The sequence below is a fragment of the Grus americana genome, chromosome 14 (genome assembly GCF_028858705.1).
Source record: "Grus americana isolate bGruAme1 chromosome 14, bGruAme1.mat, whole genome shotgun sequence".
NCBI lineage: Eukaryota > Metazoa > Chordata > Aves > Gruiformes > Gruidae > Grus > Grus americana.
Genome location: NC_072865.1, coordinates 5797074 through 5818153, shown reverse-complemented (window position 1 = coordinate 5818153; position 21080 = coordinate 5797074). Strand labels below are relative to the sequence as shown.

The 21080-nt window shown below is 38.4% G+C and overlaps 1 protein-coding gene across 5 annotated transcripts in view; it reads left to right on the top strand.

Moving 5' to 3' along the window:
• Positions 1–1997: 1997 nt before the first annotated feature.
• The window catches only part of MAPK9 (mitogen-activated protein kinase 9), a 30821-nt gene continuing 11738 nt past the window's right edge, over positions 1998–21080 (top strand). For 2 of the 5 annotated variants that reach the window (XM_054841528.1, XM_054841532.1), the window contains exons 1-7: positions 2708–2837; positions 6466–6640; positions 11423–11552; positions 12748–12806; positions 13810–13948; positions 16069–16234; positions 17536–17607. In XM_054841528.1, the coding sequence (XP_054697503.1) occupies positions 6519–6640; positions 11423–11552; positions 12748–12806; positions 13810–13948; positions 16069–16234; positions 17536–17607 (688 nt within the window). In that variant the 5' untranslated portion in view covers positions 2708–2837; positions 6466–6518. Of the gene's footprint in view, positions 2138–2707; positions 2838–6465; positions 6641–7064; positions 7301–11422; positions 11553–12747; positions 12807–13809; positions 13949–16068; positions 16235–17233; positions 17306–17535; positions 17608–21080 lie in introns of those variants that run through there. The other 3 variants (XM_054841529.1, XM_054841530.1, XM_054841533.1) reach the window with 3 other exon arrangements.

The following is a 21080-nucleotide window of genomic DNA, read 5'->3' as shown; positions in this document are numbered from 1 at the left end:
TTTTGTGGTTTGTTTTGGGTTTTGTTTGGTTGGTTTTTAACTCGATGACCCCTCATCCCAGGGTGAACACAAGTACAACACTGCAGTACTCTGATACAAGTAGAAGAGACAGTGTCTTCTGTCTTGCCTAAATCCTGGTATCAGAGTTCTTTCATCTGTTCCTTGGGTTAGTTCTTTCTGTGTCACACAGGTCTCCCAGGTAGGCACATCCTTACTTATCCAGCAGCTGTGTTTCAAAATAATGTGTCAGGTTTGAGTAGTTTGCTCCATATCACTATTGTTCTGACACACATGAGTACAGGATAATTGAATTTGGTGACTGTTCATCACAATGTTTTGCCAGACATGAACTGATACAGCAGCGTAATCTCTGATTGTAGCTCCTACTGTAGTTCACACCAACCATTGATTAAACCTTTGTATTTTACCTTCTGCTGAGGTAGGTGAATGTGGGAAGAAATTTCCTGCAGGTGAAAATAGCAGCTGTGTCTGTATTTTTTACATGTGTTGTTTATGGTCATAAAGTTGTCTCCCTGGCTAAGAAAAAAATTGCCATAAACTTGCATTTAATAGAGTATCTAAACCACAGATACTGGAATGTATATATATAAAAAAACCCTACACCTTATACCAGCAAATAAGAGAATACTAAGTACATCTGAAAGCTAGGACTAAAGCCCTATTTTATCAGTGTATGTACTTGTAAAAGCACACTTCACCCGATTTCTTTGAGGTTTATAGATAGTGGATAAACACATGAACTTCTCTGCTTATTTGTTATTTTGGAACAGTCAGAAATCATAATATTTAATTTCTGTATTTTAGTAACTAAAGCCTTAACTAGTAAAGCTTTCTTTATGGTATTCCTCTGCAGGGTTGCTTCTAAATGAAGATGGCTGAATGCTTATGTAGGTTAATAGCTTGAAAGTGTTACAGTAGCTTCTTACTGGAAACTGCTCTAGTACTTTTTATAACCACATAAAAGAACCCAAATCATAACAAAAAACACAGCGATAATCTGACCTAGATGCCAAGAATATGTAACTTGGTATCCAACATGTTTTGGTAAATGATGCAAAGGCTCCTTTTACTGTTTATCTAGAATTAGTATCCTCTTCAAATTAAAAAGTGGAACTATTAAAGGAAACTGAGGTCATCTAGTCTATATGATACGTGAAACTGATTTATGAAAAAAATTACAGGTGTGTTTTTCTAAAATCTTCTATAAGAATAGAAATCACAGAAAAGAAAGCTCGTTAGTCCTAGGAGAGGTGGAAAAATATATTGACTTTATTTTTAGTCAGCACCTGTTTTAAAGAACAAGCAGTCCTAACGTCAAGGCAGATGGTATGTTAACATAGAGAAGGTTTATGATTTTGAGTGGGGTCAAAAATAACTGGGCTACCTGGGGAGGGAATAAACCCCTTCCCTTCTGAACCATCCTCCCTGGAAAAGCTGTGTGGACATCATGCTCCCTTGCTCAGGGCCATTGCAGACCCAGCAGGTCAGGGCTTGCAGCTGCATGATCCTGCACTGTGGGATTGGGCACTCTGTTGTCATACTGAAGCATGGATGTGAGGTGACCACACCATGTTGTGGCACTGTGACTGGCTGCTGCTGTGTGATGTCATTTTGGTGTGGCACTGTGAGGGGTTCCTATATGTGGGAGGTGTTTACCTCACAGAGCGCCTGTCCTGCTTGACAGAGCAGAGGGGCAGTGAGGAACAGACAGCACCACCCACGAGGGTGCCGCTGCAACTCATGACTAGTCACTGCTGTGAGGTGACATCATAAATATGGTGACAGACTGACGTACGATGATGGCATCACAGCAAGGGGCGGGGGCTGCACCCAGATTGGCCTAAACAGCCCTGTCTCCACTGCAGTCCTTCACCGCCCTCCCTTATATAGCGGCTAATAGGTCCCGCCTCTGGAGCTCGATTGGCCGAGTGGCGCCGGCAGAGGGCTACGATTGGGCTGAATGGCTGGCTGTCAGCGGGCGCAGGCCTGGCGCGGCCTGTGTGGAGCACCGGGAGGCCATTGTGGCTGGGGTAGCTCTGCGCGTCGGAGGAGGAGGTGGCCGCGGCCCGCGAGCGCCGCGCCCCGTCCCGCTGAAGCCCGACCGAGGGAGGAGACGGTGAGGGATGCTGCCGCGAGGGGGGCCCTGTGGGCGGCGGGGCCGGAGCGGGGCGAACTCTCGGCTGCGGAGCCGGCCCTGTGGCGACCGGAGTCCCCGGCTTCTCCCGAGGGCCCCGCCCGCCGAGGCGCGGGCAGAGCCGGTGTTCCCCGCGTGCCGCCGCTCCGCGCCCGGGAGCGGGAGAGAGGCGGGGAGGGCGACGCAGCAAGGTTGGGGCCCTTTTCCTTCCCCCTCCGCGCCTCTCCTGCGGAGCTGCCCTGGCCGAGCCCCCCGCCCTTCCCCATGCCGCAGTGCCGCCACCGGCCCCGTACCGCTCCGCTCCCGGCGGGAGCCGCGCCCGCTCCGCTGCGGCGGGGTGCTGCCTGTCCTCTGCCTTCTCCCCTCTAGCTTCGTGTCCGGCCCGGGGCGGGATCGCCCCTTGCCCTGCGCCCGCCAGCGAGGGCAGCGCTCCGCGTCGCCGAGCGGCCCGGTGCCGCGTCTCTGTGCCCCGCTGGTGCCGGGGTGTGCGGCCGGGACGGCGCTTGGCGTCCCCTGGAAGCCCTGGCGTCCCCTGGAAGCTCCTCCGTCCCGAGCGGGGCGAAGGGAGTGCGGGCGAGCCGAGGGAAAGGCCCGTGCTGCGCGTCCCTCTCGCTGCAACGAGACCCAACCTGAGCTTTCTCTTGAGCCGAAGGAACTTCTCAGGCGAAGTTTTAGAAGAGATGTAAGAAATGCTCAGTTATATGGCTGTTACGTAATTCTACAACAGCGTAATTGGTTACAGCAGATGCACGTTTAAACTTTTTCCCTCTTTCCATCAACTTGCCCTAGCGAGATGCACTGCAGACAAACACCGGATGCATGTTTAACAGCTGAATGATACTGTAACAGGTAGTTGGTAAAATCTTTGGTCAGTAATAGTTTAGGTTGCTTAAAGAAAAAGGTTCACCTTTCAAAGAGCTAAAGAGGTACAGAGTACCTCTAAACTCTGCTGTAACCAATGGACTTTGCTCAGCTAATGCTTTGCTATGCTTGCTTTTTGTAACACTGTTCAACGGTTGTGAGTAGAGGGGTGGGAAGTAACTCAACTGTGATTTTGTAGTTGGACTCACACCTATTACTATATATTGCTGTAAAGATTAAAAAAACCCTCCAGTGTTGTTGGATAATAGCCCTTAAAAGGGCACACCAGAATTTGAAGTGAATTAGAGAGTGGGAGGAGATTTTCTACACAGACTTTCCATATATTTTCTTAAAAATATACATATGCTTATTGTCAATTTACTCTGTCAGTAGTAGAATTTTAGTTTGAGGTTTAAAAATCAAGCTAAATTTCTTGATGTTCTTATGCTTCATTGTCAGTAATAACATTTCTGTAACCAAAACAACCCTGGGAATGCATTGCCAACTGCTACAACCTGTTTGTTGCAGAAGCTTTTGACTTGAAGATATCCAGAAGACAGATCTGGTTAATAATAAGTTGCCATTTTAATAAATGTCTTTTGGGGAAGTGACTGTTTAATACAGGATGTATGCTATAGTGCTGTTGCTTTCATCTTCTAAAAATTTCTGAGTGGGATTCCATATTAACAACTCATGAGCCTACTGGTGGTAGGTTTGATGTGTTGGTTATTTTTCTAGTTATGTGATTCTTAAATTTCCCCAATTGTACAAGCAAGTGATATTAAATAAAACAAATTGCTGCTGGTCCTCTTTGGTGCAGCTGCAGCTAGGAAGCCATAAATGAAAACTTATATTTCAGAAATTTCTATGCAGGAATTTTTGGGAAGTAAGCATTATTTAAGTGTGAAGTATCTTGGCTGGAGTGATGAATCAAATTATTTCAGGTATGAGAGTGACAGCTCAAGATTAAGACACTTATTTGCCAGATATACTTTTCCCTTGAGCAGTGGGAAATCTTTTAATTTGAGGGATCTTGCCCCCCAAATAGATTGTCTGTCTGAAGTCCTGTGAACAGCTACAATCCCATGGCACCTAATTTTAGATTAATGTGTATGTCTGAAATAACGTATGTCCTGATGCACCCAAGCGGCTTGCAGCCCAAGTAAAAATTAGGGTTCAGGTTATGGAGAGACCAGGTACTTAGCATAGTGAATTGCAAAGGATGTCAGAATACATAAAACTTGTGCATTGTGGTGCCTAATTCCCTCTTTGGGTCTTGTCTAAAGAGCTTATCCTGATCTCTAAATGATTTTTAGAAGATGGCTTTGTGCAGACAAGGTTCCTTAAAGGGAGGGTTTCTCTGGTTTAGGATAACTTCCTTTTCCCCTACTTCTTCATCTCTGTTACAGAAAAGTGTTTCATTAACCCATGAAGAGGTACAGCATAGTTCTTGTGTAACTAACAGGTCTTTAACTTGATACCTAGCTTATGCAAAATCTATACTGTTTTTGTTTTGTAAGTCCCTTTCAGAGGTAGGATCTTGACCTTCCAGCCGTACCTTGCTTCCACTGTATGAAGATTCACTGAAAATACTATGACTGCTCAGGGACTGTCAATCAAAAAATTTGGTCCCCCAAAGTCCAGCTTTGGAGTTGTGCCAGGGATGTAGCAGGAAATGTTGAGAGTGCCTCTTAAGGCAGCATTTTGGTCTAACGTTAGTGTGAGCTGATTGTGGAACTGCATCTGACTGCCCCTAAAACTGTTGTATAGGAGATGTAATTCTCCCATTACTGCTGTGGCAGAGGCAGAAAGTTGGTAGCTCCCATTTTCCCTTTGCTGATCCTTTCTCCTCTGCTTTTTTTTAAGCTTCTAAGAGGAAGTAAGTAAACTTACTGTCTAAATTGCTGCCAGAGATGACCAAGTTGAATAGCTACTTCTTAAAATGCTGCTTAGATTTTGAGAAACTAGAAGGTAAAAGGCACTCTAGACACTTATTGAGAATCCCTTAACACTAGCCATTACCAGTTCAGTTTAAACTCAGTTTTATTGGGATTTGTAGGTCTTCTGCCTGTTTTACTTGCAGATTTGTTGGAGTTCATCTGCTGGCTTAAGCCATGGAAAAGATGCTGCTCCCTCCTGCGTGCACCTATGAAGAGAGAGGTCCAAATTCTAATTCTTGAAGCAACCCAAAGCCGTTTGTGTGGCAGTATGCCCTTCTAAGTTGGGCCTCTGGGTTGCTCTTGAGGCTTTTCTGCTTTGCATTGGCTCACAAATATTCTGTAGGCCAGCGAAGAGAGAGACAGACAGACTAGCTGCTCTTTCTTCAGCTAAAACAGACGTTGTACAGGCCTGTGGTTAGGACAGCTGCTCCAGGGGGAGGTGATCTGCTTTCATTTCCTGTTTCAAGGAACGTTTGACTGTGCAACTTACTCTGGGCTGTAATGATGCTATCTGTCATAGTGAATGTGAAATTAAAAATGGGAGAATTTATTAGAGACCTCTTCAGTAATTACTGAGGTAATTCTCTTGTAAGGTTTGGAAGAGGGATGGAGGACCAGGAAAACTGGAGATCTGTACTCTGGTTACTGTAGCACTTCAGAGCTAAAGAGGTTTAGTCCATTACCTTGCTCTTTGATGTAATTATCTACCTCTAATTCACGTGCTTGACAGATCGACATAACTTATTCTCTATTATGGCATGAAAGTCTCTTTCAAACTATAGCACAGAACTCTAATTCTTGTAGGACTATAAGTACACTAACTGATAGCATAGGATGTAATGATGTGTTTAAAATGGGAGGGAGAGTGGGTTGTGATGGGTATGGATCAGGGAAGGGTTGCCTGGCAGGAGGAGACAGCCCTGCTTGAGATTTCCTACTAAACTAGGTTGAGAGGGACTGTTGGAGAAACTGCAGCAGCCATGGGGATTTTGGGGACAGTTGTTTCAAACCTGTTTTGCAGTTGTAATAAGGTCTTGTATTAAGACCCTGTTTATTTCTATGTATGTTGACTCCATGGGTTTCTGCTGTTGCTTTTATTTGCATTATCAGTGTTTGAAACACATTGTTTATGATTTTTTTTTTCCCCCTGTAATACAGTCCTAGCACATAGTAGTAATTCTAAGTTAGGGAGTATCCTTCAAGGAGCAGAGAGTTGTTGGATTTAAGTGGTTTTGTTTATTTTTACAGTTGTTTACTTAGCTGCTTTTTGTTTTAGGGATTGGAATAGAAACATGCATTTACTTAAAGCTGTGAAGGTTATAATTATTTGCTGTCTGTCTGCAAGCATTTTTAATTAGCAGTGGTAATACACAAAGTTGAAAGAATGCTTATTTAATGGTATGCTATTGAAAAATTCATATGTATTTAAATATATAAAATATATTTTCCAACTTGTCTGCCTGGAATTAGTAAGAGATTGAACATTTGTTTTCTTTCTTTTTCTTGAAGATCTCGAAAACTGTACCAGGTCCTTGAGAGAGAAAACTACATGACACTACACCATGAGTGACAGTAAATGTGATAGTCAGTTTTACAGTGTTCAAGTTGCAGATTCAACGTTCACCGTACTAAAACGTTACCAGCAATTGAAGCCCATAGGATCAGGGGCACAGGGCATTGTTTGGTGAGTAATAAATACTTTATTTAAATATCAAAAGCTATAAATATAAAACAAAATTTTAATGTATTCCTGATAGAGGTGCCAGGATGTCAAATACGGATGATAATTTCTATCTCTTGCTACAGGGTTATGGGCTAAATAAATTCTAAACCACCTGCTTTCTTTAGTTCATGTGCAAAACTCTTTATTTTGTTTTCAGGGGAAAATTAATACTTGGATAACTGCATAAATTAAAATGGCCAACAAATTTCCTTCTCACTAACCACTTTATTTCTGTTTCTAGTTCTCACATTCCCTGTGTAGTTATGATATTGCAGTGTAAGGTATGACAATGCAATGGTGAGAGATTCTGGGTTTTACTCGTTTCTTCATCATGGCCCCCTTTCTTCCCCCCCTTTTATTCCCGATCACTCCTGTCCATTTCTAGGAGCCATCAATGCAGTGCCTTGCCATTAACTGGCAGGATGAGGCAAATCAGTGTCATTGTCACTCCATGGATTAACCAGAAAGGGATGCTGTGTGAGGGGTTGGGCTGGCCGGCTCTTCCTTGGTGTGTCACCTCAGCTATGTGTCCAGCCTCCACTGGCCCAGGACGTGAGAGTCGTTAGTCTGATCCTGAACCTTAGTCTCTTGTATGGCACCACACCTCTGGGCCAGCTAAAGGTAAACACTTTCAAATGTTTTTTAGACTGCAGCAATCCGTTCTACAGGACTTAGTGCCAGCCCATATTTTGTTGGGCGAAACTTACTTGGTAACAACAGAAATGTTTATTGATGCGATTTTACAATTCAGTACACAGGAGAGCAAACAGATATGCTCAGGAACTCTCTAATATTAGATTTAATCACAACACGTGGTGGGCTGTTCGTGCTTCAAATGCAGTCTGGTGTTTCTCTTCATCTGTAAATTCTGCAGAATAAGTGTGATGAGTCATGTATTGTGAGCAACTCCTTATGCAGCACCTGCCCATGTCTTTTTGGCCTTTTCATAACTGTAATAAGTTATATATGTAGGAAAAGAGTGCATTTTTGTGAGAACATGCCTTTATTTTTAAATTATTTAGATACCTCTGTTGTCCTAGGTGAAAAATAAGTAAAATGAGAAGACCGGATTTGATTCTTTAGTGAGTTGAGTGATGAGGGGATAGGCATACTAGATCTTGGTTATTAGTGCTTGGGTAAGATTTAGTATAGTGCTAACATTTTCCAGCTAGAAATATTCTTAAAGTTATGCTTCTTCTAGATGGCATGCAGGAATTTAGGGTGGTTTTAAGTGTTCCTCCTTAGTGCAAGTAGTAGTGCATTTCTAAACTCTGTCACTTAAACTAGATGTCTGCTTCAAAATGAAGTTAGCGTTAAGGTCAACGTTTTGTGAAGAAGGAGAAGCGATCTGATTTATTGACTTGTTTTGAGAATACTTGATTTATGGAACAACAGAGTGAAATGTTGCGTAAATTTTTCACCTTCATGTGAAACATCTGAAAACTGTGTCCAAGGTGAAGAAGGTGCAAAATCTTAACTTCTCCTAAAATTCCTCACAGGACACAAAGGAAGGATACAAAATACGGGAATGTAAAAAAACTCAGGGTAAGATGAGTGCTATCCTGTCATGTTTGGCTGGAAAAATTGTCAAGTCAGTAGTGTGATACACAGATGTGATGCGCTTTTTTTTTATCATCCAATGTTTAACATAAAAATTGGGAAAAGGATTTCTGGAGTTTTGTGTGTGGATTTTTTTTGGTCAGATTTTTTTAATACCATGTGTATCACTTCAGCTGGGAGAGGTCCTGAATTTTGCTTTTTTTTTTTTCCCTCAAAATATTAATGTGAAACTCCATTAGTATTTCTTCTGCTTTTTTTTAATATTAAAATTTAGGAAAAGAAGTAGTTTTAAAAATACATACTTAGGAAAAGTGATAAATGAGAGCTTGAGGAAGATGAAGAAGGATCGCAGTGGTTATGTAGAGGATATTTCTAGCTCACACCACAAAGAGACTAGGAGAGAAATTGGACGTACCTTTTGTATTTTATATACAAAGTACACTTCTATACGTGACTTTCCATACTTTTTTGTTCCTAAGTATTAATACATTTGAAGTTTTATAATCTATTTAGGACTGAGTAATCACTTGCACAAAATCATTCTTTTGAAATAATTTTTGTCTTTGACTTCCTGACATCTTTTTCCCTTTCTTGTCCCTGATTTCCTAAATTTTCTAGTGAATCTGAGTTTTCTGACCTAGCAAATTTCTTTTGTCCTGCAATGCAGCAAAACCATGATTTTATAAATAGCACAGCCTTGACTGTGGTGATAATTTTACTTACAGTTGCAATTGAAGAAACAGTCAGGATAAGTTTGTTACTATTTGCAAACTCCTATTTAGACAGTAGGGAAAGAGTGACATGGAACGGGCAGAGGAAGAATCCCTAGTAGTAGCATACTGCAGTTCAAAGCAAAGGTCATTGGCCTACAGAAGTGGTGCGATTTCCTTCTGTAATTGAGGTCATAATGTTTTATTAATGATTTCATTGTGTATGTGGCTTCACTACTCTTAAATGTTCAAAATGCAAAACTATCACAAGTGCAGTGAAGGCCCTACTGCCACTTATCATCAAATTCGAATCTCTGTTATATGGGGGGATAGACATTGAGATTCTTCCATGATGGTAAATGAAGTAATTTATAGACCTTCTGTTAGTAGCGAAGGTGATAACTGGGTAGACTCTGGCAAATCCACTTTTTTCAAATCTGTGTCTGAAACAGTTGCCATGATGAAAAAGTATCTTTTGAATTCAAATGAGCAGGGATGGGGAAAGAAATTTAACACCAATTATGTCCATGGGTTTTTTTAATGTAAAAGTACATGATATCTACAAGTGTGGTCTTGGTGGTAGTAGGGGTTATATTCTGTCTCTTTTCTTGGTAAATTAAAGAAATACATGCTCACACAATTTTTGACCATTTTTTTTCTTCTACGAGTCTTTTTAATTCTTCCCTTTGGATGGGGTAGGTAGCAGGCAGCTTTTTTTTTTTTTTTAAGATGCAATGTCAGTCACTCCCATGTAGATGAGCAAAGTAAGATATTCAGGTGGAGTTCTTCATGTGTGCTGAGGCTGAGCCTTGACATATATCTGATTTGTCAGATCACAAAGGGACACTTCCTCTAAAATTGCTCCTTTGTCCACTGCTGACCTGTGATTAACTTGAGAACAGCTAATTCATGCAGACCTTGTTGGTTACTGATTTTATACTAATTCCCAGGTGTGGTTAAAGTCATTAACATAGGCAAAACCTTTTGCTTTACGTATAATGTCTTCTAGTGAATACTGAAACATCAGGGCTTTCATATTTGGGAGGAAAATAACTTCTCCAGTTGTCTGGGCAGTTGCCTTCTTCCCATTTTGTGTTTTGTTTTGCATAGACATAAAGGCTTTAACTCTGAAAGTGATTGTGCCATTGAATAATGGCTTAGGTATTTCACAGAAGTAAGTTGAAATAAATGCTAGCAAGCCTTTAGTGCAAATGGCTCATTGAGTCGAATTTGGGACATAGAATGTGGGACATGTAATTTGGAACATGATTCCAAGAAAATACATCATCTCATGGATGAGCCCTGGTTTGTGGTAGTATTGTTTTTTCTGGTAGGGAAAGCAGTGACTTGGTGCTGGTAAACCTCATATAATTTGACTATTGTTATCACAGAGGAGCTGTACTTTTTGTAAGAGTACTATAATGTGATGATCCTTTTAAGCCTGGTATTGTACATGTCTTGATGAGATAGGGAAGTTACTCACAAAGAGCTTAATTGTGCTTGGAAAATATATGTGAATGAGAATTCTTTCCTACCCTATGAAAGTAACATTAAATGGAAATAGAGTAATGTGGGAATCCTTATTTAAAACTGGAACTATTTAAAGATTGGAACTTTTGAGTAGTTTGTGGTATGAATTCATGTATATTTTGCTGAATAGTCTGCGTGTTAATAATGAATATTTCTACTTCAGTCTTGTTCTGAATATACAGATAATTTAGCTTTAGATTTACAGCTATTAAAGCAAGCTTACACCTGTACCTCAAACTGCAGAGGGCAGGAACAAGCACAGCTGAAAAAGAAGATAAAATTAATGGTCATGTTTGCTTTTAAATTCTTGTCTTGCTCCCAGCAAGTCTGAGTTTTCCATAGTACTCAATTCTATGGATTATTTTTTTTTCCCAAAACTAGATGACGAGTGTAATTTTCTGCTAGGCACTAAAATTTTTTTATAATTGTCAACTGTCCACGTATAGGAGCGTATCGATGCCTGCAGAACAGATCACAGAGACATGGCTGTGACTCTCCTTTAAGAAAGAAAAATTTCTATTGCAAGTATTAAATGATTGTCAGTCAGCAAGAGTGTCAAAAAAAAAAAAAAAAAGTACTCCAGATATACAGATTAGACAACTGAAATGCTTCTTGATTTCAAATAAGCTTAAAATATTTTTAGATCTTGCAGTTTTAAATATGAGTCTTGAGTCAGCAGATTTGGTCTTCAGACAGAAAGGAGGGCAGGAAGACTTCTGATGAGTGTCAGTGGCTTCTGTTTAACTATTTGTATTTATTAAATGATGTGTAGATTTTAAAGGACGTTTTCTGAATGAAAATTACTTGAAGTTTAGTATAAACAGCTCAGTGGATCTGCTTTGTCTCAAGTCTTGATTTCTTTCCTTACTCCTATCTCCCTTTTGCTCCCTCCTTCCCGTCAAACAGACTTCAACTTAAGTTGTTTGTCTTTGAAAACTTCTAGTGCTGCGTTTGATACAGTCCTTGGAATAAATGTTGCTGTAAAGAAGCTGAGTCGCCCTTTTCAGAATCAAACCCACGCAAAAAGAGCTTACAGAGAGCTTGTTCTTTTAAAATGTGTCAATCACAAAAATGTAAGTTTGGCTTTAAGTTTTTCTCCCTCGTTACTGTAAGTTGTCTAAAAAACCTCAGGATTTTCTCTCTTACTTGCTGTATGTAACCAAAGTAATACAAAAAAATAGTGAAAGACTGGAAAGATTTGCTAAGGGTGATGCAGTTCTTCATAATGCGTGGTTACATTCTTGCATGAACTGTTTAGAGTATGAAGTGCCAAAAAGAGGAAGTTTTTGCAGTGTTGTTGGTATAGGTTTACCATCAGTGTCAGCTTTATAGAGCTGGCCTTGTATTGCATTTGCCCTTTTAAGTCATACTGCAGCAAAGCCTGTTTGGCAGTGGGTTTGTTTGTGAGTTTGGCTCTTGTAACTGCATTGTAGTTAAATCTTCTGAGCCTAAGCAACGTTTTTATTAAATACAGTGTTTAACTGGTGGGGTTTGCAGGGGTGCAGCACTGTCTAGTGCGTTATTGGTAAACAGAAGTTAAATACTATGGGCAAGGCATATATTTTAAAATCTTTGAACCTTCTAAAATAACAAGCCTTAATACTTCATTGTTCAAGTACAATAATATAAGGTTTATGTGACTGTTATGTTCCGATAGTAACATGAACTAGAAACATTGCTGATCATCGAAGTTGTGCACTTGAGTCTTAAACTTCCTGGAGTTGATTAACCTTTTAGGATTGTTGTTTTGTTTTGTTTTTTTGAAGTAAGCTTTTGGTGAAGTCAAGAAGTAGCAGAGTAAAAGCAAGGTGGTTATTAACGATGGCAGTATAGTAATTTTAGCAGTTCTTCTAGAAATAGTGCATCATAATCTTAAGTTTATTGGGATAGTGTGGGGTACCTCACACCTGTGTTGTTGGACAGCCCTGGTTAAAGTTCCTTAGTCAATGTGGTTTAAAATAAGAGACCATTATGGGAAAAAATGGGATGTATTTCAGATACTGGGCAGGCAGATAGAAGGTGTCATATAACTTTAAAAAGAAAAGAGTAGCTTTGTCCTGCCTTAGTTCCTTTGGCATACATGCTGCAGTTTTGAACTATTTCTGAATCAGCTGTTCTTCAGCGCATATGGATTAAGTGAAGCCAAGTAACATTCAAATTGTGTATAGTAATAGTGTGCATTTGATTTTGAATAGTAACTTCTGCAACAGTGGATATTTATGTGAATTAAATTTGAAGTTTCTTCTAATGTTTATTTTTATTTTATAGATAATTAGTTTATTAAATGTATTTACACCACAGAAGTCACTAGAAGAATTTCAAGATGTGTAAGTATTAGATTTTTGTTTTAATTTTCCTGACAAATACTAGCCTAAGCCCTGGAGCTGTATTTCCCATAACTTACAGACTTCACACTTTGAAAACAGAGCGTACCTAAGGGCTGAATTTAGCCTTTGATTAGTCTTTGTTTCTAGGTTTCTTTAAGAAGGAGCAGTAATGTTGTTTCACTACATGTGTATGATGGAAGTGGAAAATAAAAAAAAAAAAGGTTATTTACTTTTTATTCATCTGTCTGTCATGCTTTCCTGCTTGCATATACATCTGGTTTGCGTGCAATGACCCTTAGCTAAATGGGTCACCTCAGGATAATAACTTGGTCTGGATAACCTGATACCATTTTTTTTCCGTAGCAATCACATCAGCACAACAGTATTTTTGGCCTCAATTAAGAACTGAATATATTTCTTTTTTATGCGAGCTACATCAGTTGGTCTAGAAAGGATTCATGGCCATGTAATTGGTGCGGTATTCATAGGTTCCAGTGAATATCTGTTGTGGTTTGTTAATGGGCTTCTTGGGTAAATGGGGGAGTGTGTGTGTCTGGAGGGGGTAAGCAGATATTTTAACTTGAAAATTAATCATTCCTTCTTGGTTCTTACTGCACTCCTCTTAATTTTCTTAATTTTTCTAACATTAAAATAGATTGAAAGGAAGCATCATTTTTTTGATACATTGCAATATCTGCATCGGCTTCAGCCAGTCTTAGTTTTTCATGCTGCATAAATTCAGAATTATTCTTCTTACTGTTCATAAAACTAGTGGAATTCTAATCTCTGGACTATTGAACACTTAATTTTTAATAGTAAGACTATTTGAATAGATAATTTAATTTTGACACTGGTCATGCATGTTCTTTTTTTTTAATCATAAGCTTTTTGACACTTATGTTAGCAAAGTAGTTGACTTATTAAATATCTCTCATGCTAAGCTTAAACCTGATAGGTAAAGTAAGACTCGAGTTTTCTTAATGCTTTCTTTTTTGTGCTTTAGATATTTGGTTATGGAGCTGATGGATGCAAATTTGTGCCAGGTTATTCATATGGAATTGGATCATGAAAGAATGTCTTATCTTCTTTACCAAATGCTATGTGGTATCAAACATCTCCACTCAGCTGGTATCATCCACAGAGTAGGTAGTATTAGATCATTAACAATACTTTTTATCAATACAGATGTTCTTAGGAAACGGAGGGGGAAGGCAGAGGGTTGTTATTTCATAAGTTTGTATTTCATTCATAAGAATATTATTAAACCTGAGGATTGTTTCTAGTTCAGAGATAAAGACTATATTGTAAATAGATCTTAAATTGGTTTAGTTCTGTGGATTTAAGTAATGTTGAACAGATGAAAACATGAGTATCCAAACCTTTCAAATTACTAAGAAATTAGTCTTTAAAATGTAATATTTACCTCTTAAATATCTCTATCCTTGGACATATTCAAAAGCCATCTGGACATGGTCCTGGGCAACTGGCTGTAGATGGCCTTGCTTGAACCAGATGACCTGCAGATGTCCTTTCCAACCTCAACCATTCTGTGATTCTGAAAAGTAAAGTTTGTAAATGATCAGAATTTCAGAGTCCTGTGCAGACTTCATATATCTCTCTGCTTCTGTTCTGCTGCTGCTGCTCTTTTTAATTTTTTTTATTTTTTTATTTCATGACTAGTCTGTTTGACAGTTCTGCTTGTTTTCTGTTCCTTTTCTTCCCCTACTTCCTAGACACACTTGCTTTTTAAATTTAGAGTTTTTTGCCTGGTGGCTGAAAACTCTATCCAGTTCTAGTTTAATGTGTTCAATCCATAAACATAATTGAGAAGCTGTATAAATTACAACAGATTTCCATCCTTTGAAAAAAAAATCTACCATTAAAATCCTATGGTACTAGCAAGGAAGTTATGTATAGTTAAGTCTGTGTCCAGATAGTCTTGGAACCGGGCTTTCCTAAAATTATGGAGTGAGGTGTGTAAGAGACTGAAATGAGGAGGGCTGGAACTCCAGCTGAACTCCACCTGACGTGTTGGCTGTGATTTGGAGCTAAAGGGGGGACACAATATTTGCTGAGAAATTTGAGCTCATAGGAGAACAGTGGTCAGACAGAACTGATACTGGTTGAACAAGAAAATGGGCAATAAGAGGAACTGCACTGTGAATAGCTAAACAGAGGTGTGAAGTTTATTTGAATGAAGAAGCTAAAGTGGTGAGCATTAGGTTGGGTTAGTTTGGGACCAAACCAAAATGACCTTTCTGGAGTGGAAGTTCTCGACAAATTGAGAGATTTGGTTTTGAAAAGAAACCAGGCTAGGAAAGGAACAGAGCTGGGATAGTTCAGAAGGAATAGAATAGTAGGAATTGTATGTAGAAATCAGTCAGAGTCTGTGGCGAAACAGAGTAAATTCAGTAGCATTCTGCAGATTTGTTGCCTTCCTAAACCGTGCAAACATGCATGAACTATTTGCATGTCCCCATCTCCTTTAAGAAAAGGAAGTTCTGTACCTGAGAACATGGTTTGTGTGGTTGAAACGAAGTCAAACGCTAGCAGAATTAAATGTACTAGTACACGTGTAATTCGTTTACTTCTGATACTTTGTGAATAAAACCCAATTATTCTAGTTTTCCCTAAGTGTGTATTCCTTTGGTGCAGTAATCGCTGTTCCCATGAGGCGTATTGCCTCAAGTATTTTATTTTTCTCCTCACTCATTGGGTAACTTAGTGTTTTCACTACATCCTAATCCTGTGAAATTTGCTAATCACTGTAACGCAGGTTGTTTATCTGTCATTAACAAATTAATTTTTTTTGTGTTGGGACACTCCTTTTCATACAGATACTTCCGTAATTTGTGATGTTGTCTTTAGGATCTGTGTCCTAATAATGACAGTGTTTGGAACAGTCTCCTTTACCATGCAACTATTCATATCCAAAATAAGTGCACTTAATGTGTTAAAGGAAGCAGATATATGTACACGTTGTGCATATATACAGACCATTATGTAACTGAGTATACCGTGAGTGCACAACTGGGTAAATTAAGACACTGCAGACAAATTTGATTCTCGTTTTCCCAGAATTTTTTGAGTACTTAGCTGTGCAGCATTTAACTTATCTCTAATCTGTGTATAAATAAGCAGGTACGTCAGAGCAGGAATATGCAGTTGTTAATGTGAACTGGTGGCATGTATTGACTGTGAAGAAGGGATGTATATTATGATGTATGTTGATCCTTCCTTAACTGAAGTTGTTTCTTGTTAGGATCTGAAACCCAGCAACATAGTAGTAAAATCGGATTGTACGCTCAAAATTCTTGATTTTGGACTGGCAAGAACAGCATGTACTAACTTTATGATGACTCCATACGTAGTAACGCGGTATTACAGAGCACCAGAGGTTATCCTTGGAATGGGATATAAAGAGAATGGTAAGTTGCTGGAGCAATGCTTTTAATCTTTTGTCTAAAGCATATCTACCTCGGAACATAACAGCTTTAAAAGATGGGGGGGAGGGCTGTTTTCCCCCTGTCATATCTGTTGTTAAAGTATGTTAATCATAGTATTGAAATAACAAAAATTACACTTAATAATTTTGGAGAATATAATAGTTTTCTGCTCTGCGTGCCTATCTCCATTTAACGTATACAGCTCCCTCTCCCCGCTATTGTTATTTTTTTCATGTGTTGTCCTGTTGTGTTGTTGCCATTTTTTTATCCTGCAAAAAAACTTGAGACACTTATGCTGGATGATGTTAAAAAAAAAACAAATTAACAATCATCATTCTATAAATAATAAACCCTTTTATTAGTGTGATTTTTAATCTGAAGCATTGTCTTTTGACGGTCTGTCCCCTTTTGCATCTCTGATTATTAAAATCGGTTTCAGATCCCTATGATAAACCATGTCTTATACTTTCTTAAATCTGCATAGCACTCAGAGATGCTGGGTGTTATGTTATTAAAAACAACACAGCTATAATATATTGAACGTTCAGCCAACAAAATGGCTGGCAAGGAAATTGTCCTTGACTTGGATTATTGGGGGGGATTTACCTGCTGATTTTTATTAGCTGTGGAGTAATACGCTGCCTTCTCTGGACTTTTATGCTAGTACATCTTTTTGCTTTATCACAGAGGCTTGGGGATACCATGCTTTTTGTATACATGTAACTTTGTGTAAAACAAGGGACTTACAGGGCCTTGCTCTGCCGCTGATAATGAAAAAACCCCTTTCATTAATGCACAAGCAGCTTGTCATACAGCAAGTGCTGATGTGGATCAGAATTTGAGTAGAGGCTGTTCTGGATGGGACAAAAAATAAATTATCTGAAGGACTGTAGGAATACAGTGTGAGCGTACAAATATATAATTATGGTATTTAAAAAAACTCTTTAATCTTTTGTCCTTGTTGCACCTAACATATGATAGTGGATATCTGGTCTGTTGGGTGCATTATGGCAGAAATGGTCCTCCATAAAGTCCTGTTCCCAGGAAGAGATTGTATCCTTCTTCACGGCTGTTTCAGAAATGCAAACACTAATTATATTTTACAAAATGCTAATAACAAAATTTAGCAACAGTCAGTTGGTGTTGATATGATTGAAAATTCATGTTAGCAGTTTGGTTTTCCACATTGTTGTGTTTTATTGTAGATGCTAGATGTTTTTGTTTGTTTTCCTCACTTTTGTTCATGATACTTCATAATTTGATCATTTCATTTTTACTTTCAGTTGATATCTGGTCAGTTGGGTGCATCATGGGAGAATTGGTGAAAGGTTGTGTGATATTCCAAGGCACTGATCGTATCCTTCCCTAGTCATCCTTGAATCCCATTCCACTTCCAACAGAAACACAATTATTTTGATCTGTATAAGTATAAAAGCATAAGCAATATTTTCAATGAGATGTTTTAATAGATCTACTGAACTATTTGAAATTAGTGTCATTAACCAAATTGTTGAGCTTTCCATTTTATTTTTAGTAGACTATATTTAATGTAACATGTACTGGTTGAATTAATGGAATTTATATGAAGAGTTTCAGCTTTTGTAGCTTAAAAAAGGGTACTGTTAGGTTTAAAAAATAAAAAGCAGTAAGTATATTTTCATACTCTTGTTCTTTGTAGATAAGTGTTATAAGCAAAAGCCTACAAAGTTACTTTTTATTATGCATGGATTTTGCTTACTATTTGTTTGAACAGTAGACTCATTTTTTTAATTGTACAATTTTTTGAGTTTCAATCAGATTTTTTTCTTGCTTATTAGCACTTGCTGGACAGCAGTGTCCTAATTGCAAACACACTGCATGAGAAATATTTTTTATTACTATTATTTATTATAAAAAGAAAAAATATTTTCTTTTTGGAGTTTTTTTCATTCTATGAAAATTTTATTTTGGGCTTACTTTTTCTATAAGATTGTTATTCCTCCATTCCTCCCTCCAATATTTTTCACCCAGATTTGTCTTTATAAAATTCTACTTTCTTGTACGATAGTAATTGTAGAAAATTTTACTGTATTAAAACAAACAAACCCCTTATCTATATGTTTTCATGCCTCAGAGATTAGAAATCTCAGTAATACATCACTGGATCGCAAACAAGTCCTTACACTGTATTAAGTGAACAGAAGTGATCATTTATAAAAGTAAGTGTTCTTTGAAGATTTTGATGTATTTCAAAATCTTTCCCTAGAAACAAAATTTAAAAACCACTTCACTCATTACCAAGTTCCAATTATTAAAAAAATGGAGCAAAACCAATTTCATCCTTTATAAATAACATCTTACGAAGTAGTAGTGTTGTAGGACTAGACATTCAAAATTGATCAGTAAATAAGTAGAATCCAGATGACATAATTAAACCAGGTATGGCTGTATGTCATAAGAAGCTATAGTTACTTGTGGTCCAAGATTTTGAAGAAAGTATATTATTTTTGCTTGTCACCAAGGAAAAGTTGAGTCTACCACTAAAAATATCAAGTACACGTTCACCAATACCTGTACATCTTATAGAAGAGGACTTTCAATTTTAATGCTAAATTTCATGACACTAATCTTCAGCAGTTGATCATGCATTATTTAGTAGTACAAATGATTAATTGTTAAATAAGTCTTTTTGTTTTCCACCTTTCTTCCTTTCTATACTTATTGTTTTACCTTTTGAAGCCTTCAGACCAACCTAACACAATTCTTCATGTATGTTACGTGTCTTTCACCTGCATGTTAGCATGGGCTATTTTGATTTATTCATGAATAAATGAAGGAAATTTTGTCCATACTTGTTGAATATGCAAGTTATCACTTGTTCTCTGGAGGTCACTGAAGCTCCACCAGTCTATGTTTCAAGGACTCTCCTCCCCCGGTATTTTATCAGAGCGCACAGCTATGCTTACAGGGTTGTTGGTTTTTTTCCCCTCTTGCCAAGACTGGCAGTTCTCTTTAATGTGCAATACTGATAACTGTTTGTAGTGTTGAAACTTTTCCTGACTGATAACTGCTTCAGTTAGATTGTTGTTTTCTTTTACCTTTGGCTGCAGGATTGTTTTGAGAGTGGTTTATGGGGGATGCTGGTGTGCATGGCCATGAAGCTTTCCATTTTTTTGTGGTGTTTTTTTTTTTTTTTTTTAATTACCTAAATTTTAAAATGTCTTAGTATTTGGGGATTTAGAACAGGGAACCAAGTTCAGCATGTTTCCTAATGATATACCCTTGACTATCTTCCAGAAAACCTAGACTTAATAGTTTGTATTTTCCCATATGGTTGACGGGGATTGCCAGGTGTCTTGCAGCCGTGCTTTAGGTGGACTGAGATGCTCTGCATTGCCAGGGCGGTGGATGCACTGAGCCTGCTCCTGACTGGTGCTATGGAGGATGAACAGGATCTTCCAGTTACTGGCCTGAGTTACTGGCAGTTGCTGTTGCAATGGAAATGAGAAATGTAGAAAAAACAGGCAACATCAGTACCTAGAGATGAAATAATGGAAAGCTTAGCAGCAGCACCAGGGTGTTTTTAATGCTCTTTCTTCCAGGTGAAGGAAAATAATTGCCTGACTGATGCAGAAAGCATCAGGGGTTATTCATGCTTTCTTGGGAAAAATCATGCTTTATTGTGATTGTAATAAGGACTCTCTTTTCAACTTCTCTTCTTCCAGAGTCCCAGAAAGTAGGCAGATATACTTGGCGTTGGCTAAACTTCTGGTTACTTTTGACCTTGAGGTCACTAGAACAGGAAGGGCAGTTTTGTCTGCAGATTGAAGGGTTATTCGCATAGCATGCCCTGCGTGCTTTACATTGAAATTAAGGTTTTCTCCCTTTTGAGTTTCTGACAAAAGGCTTAGTTTATTTCAAGTCCGACCCTGTATTGGGAAATTTTTTTCTCCAACTTTCAGTATCTGTAAAGCACTTTGAAACTATCCAACTGAGACTTTTTTTTTTTTCAGTTTTTATTACTAAAGTGGGATAGGTCATTAAGTTTTTCTGCCTTCCCCCCAGTGCTCTGAGACCACAGTAGACTGGTCTATAATTTGATTAGTTGACTAACCAGACTGCTGTTACTCAAAGAAAAATCAGCATCTTGAATCTAGATTGGTGGAGATATCACAGAAGTCAGTTTTCCAGCTAGGAACAAAATTTCCTGATGGTTGTTAAAATTTTCTTTGTATGTGCTTTGTTTTAGCATGAGAGTTAACAATATTGACTTCTTAATTTTGGTTTTAATATAGTTTTTCCATTGGAATATATTCAATAAGCAAATACAATTTTCAATCTTTGTATCGGAAGTCTAAAATCTTAGCATGAAGCAGTGACTATGCATATATTTCTAGTTGTATTCCTGGCACACTAACTGAAATAAAAGCACCTCAGTGCTTTTTAAATACATCTTAATTCAAAGTGCAGCAAATTTGTTTTGTTACAAAATCTGTCTATGAGAATGGATAGATTGAAGTGGTAGGTTATGAATTTAGATGGTTAGACTCTGCTGGAATTACACATTCTTTTTATCAGAAAAACTGTAAAGTTTAAATCTGAGCAAACTTAAATGTCAGGAGTACTAATGGGGAGTGTCTTCTCAGTGTGATAAATGAGCTTTGTTAGCCTGACTAGGCTCATTCGGAGCAGACTCTGGTAACTCTTAACAAGTGTCACCATGTCTAGGGGAAATGTCTTCACTTGAAACAGGGAGATGGGACGGTCCAGAAGAAACACGAGGCACAATTTCAACTTTTGGCTTGTAAATGCAGTTCCTCAAAAATATTTAAATTCTGAATTTAAGAAC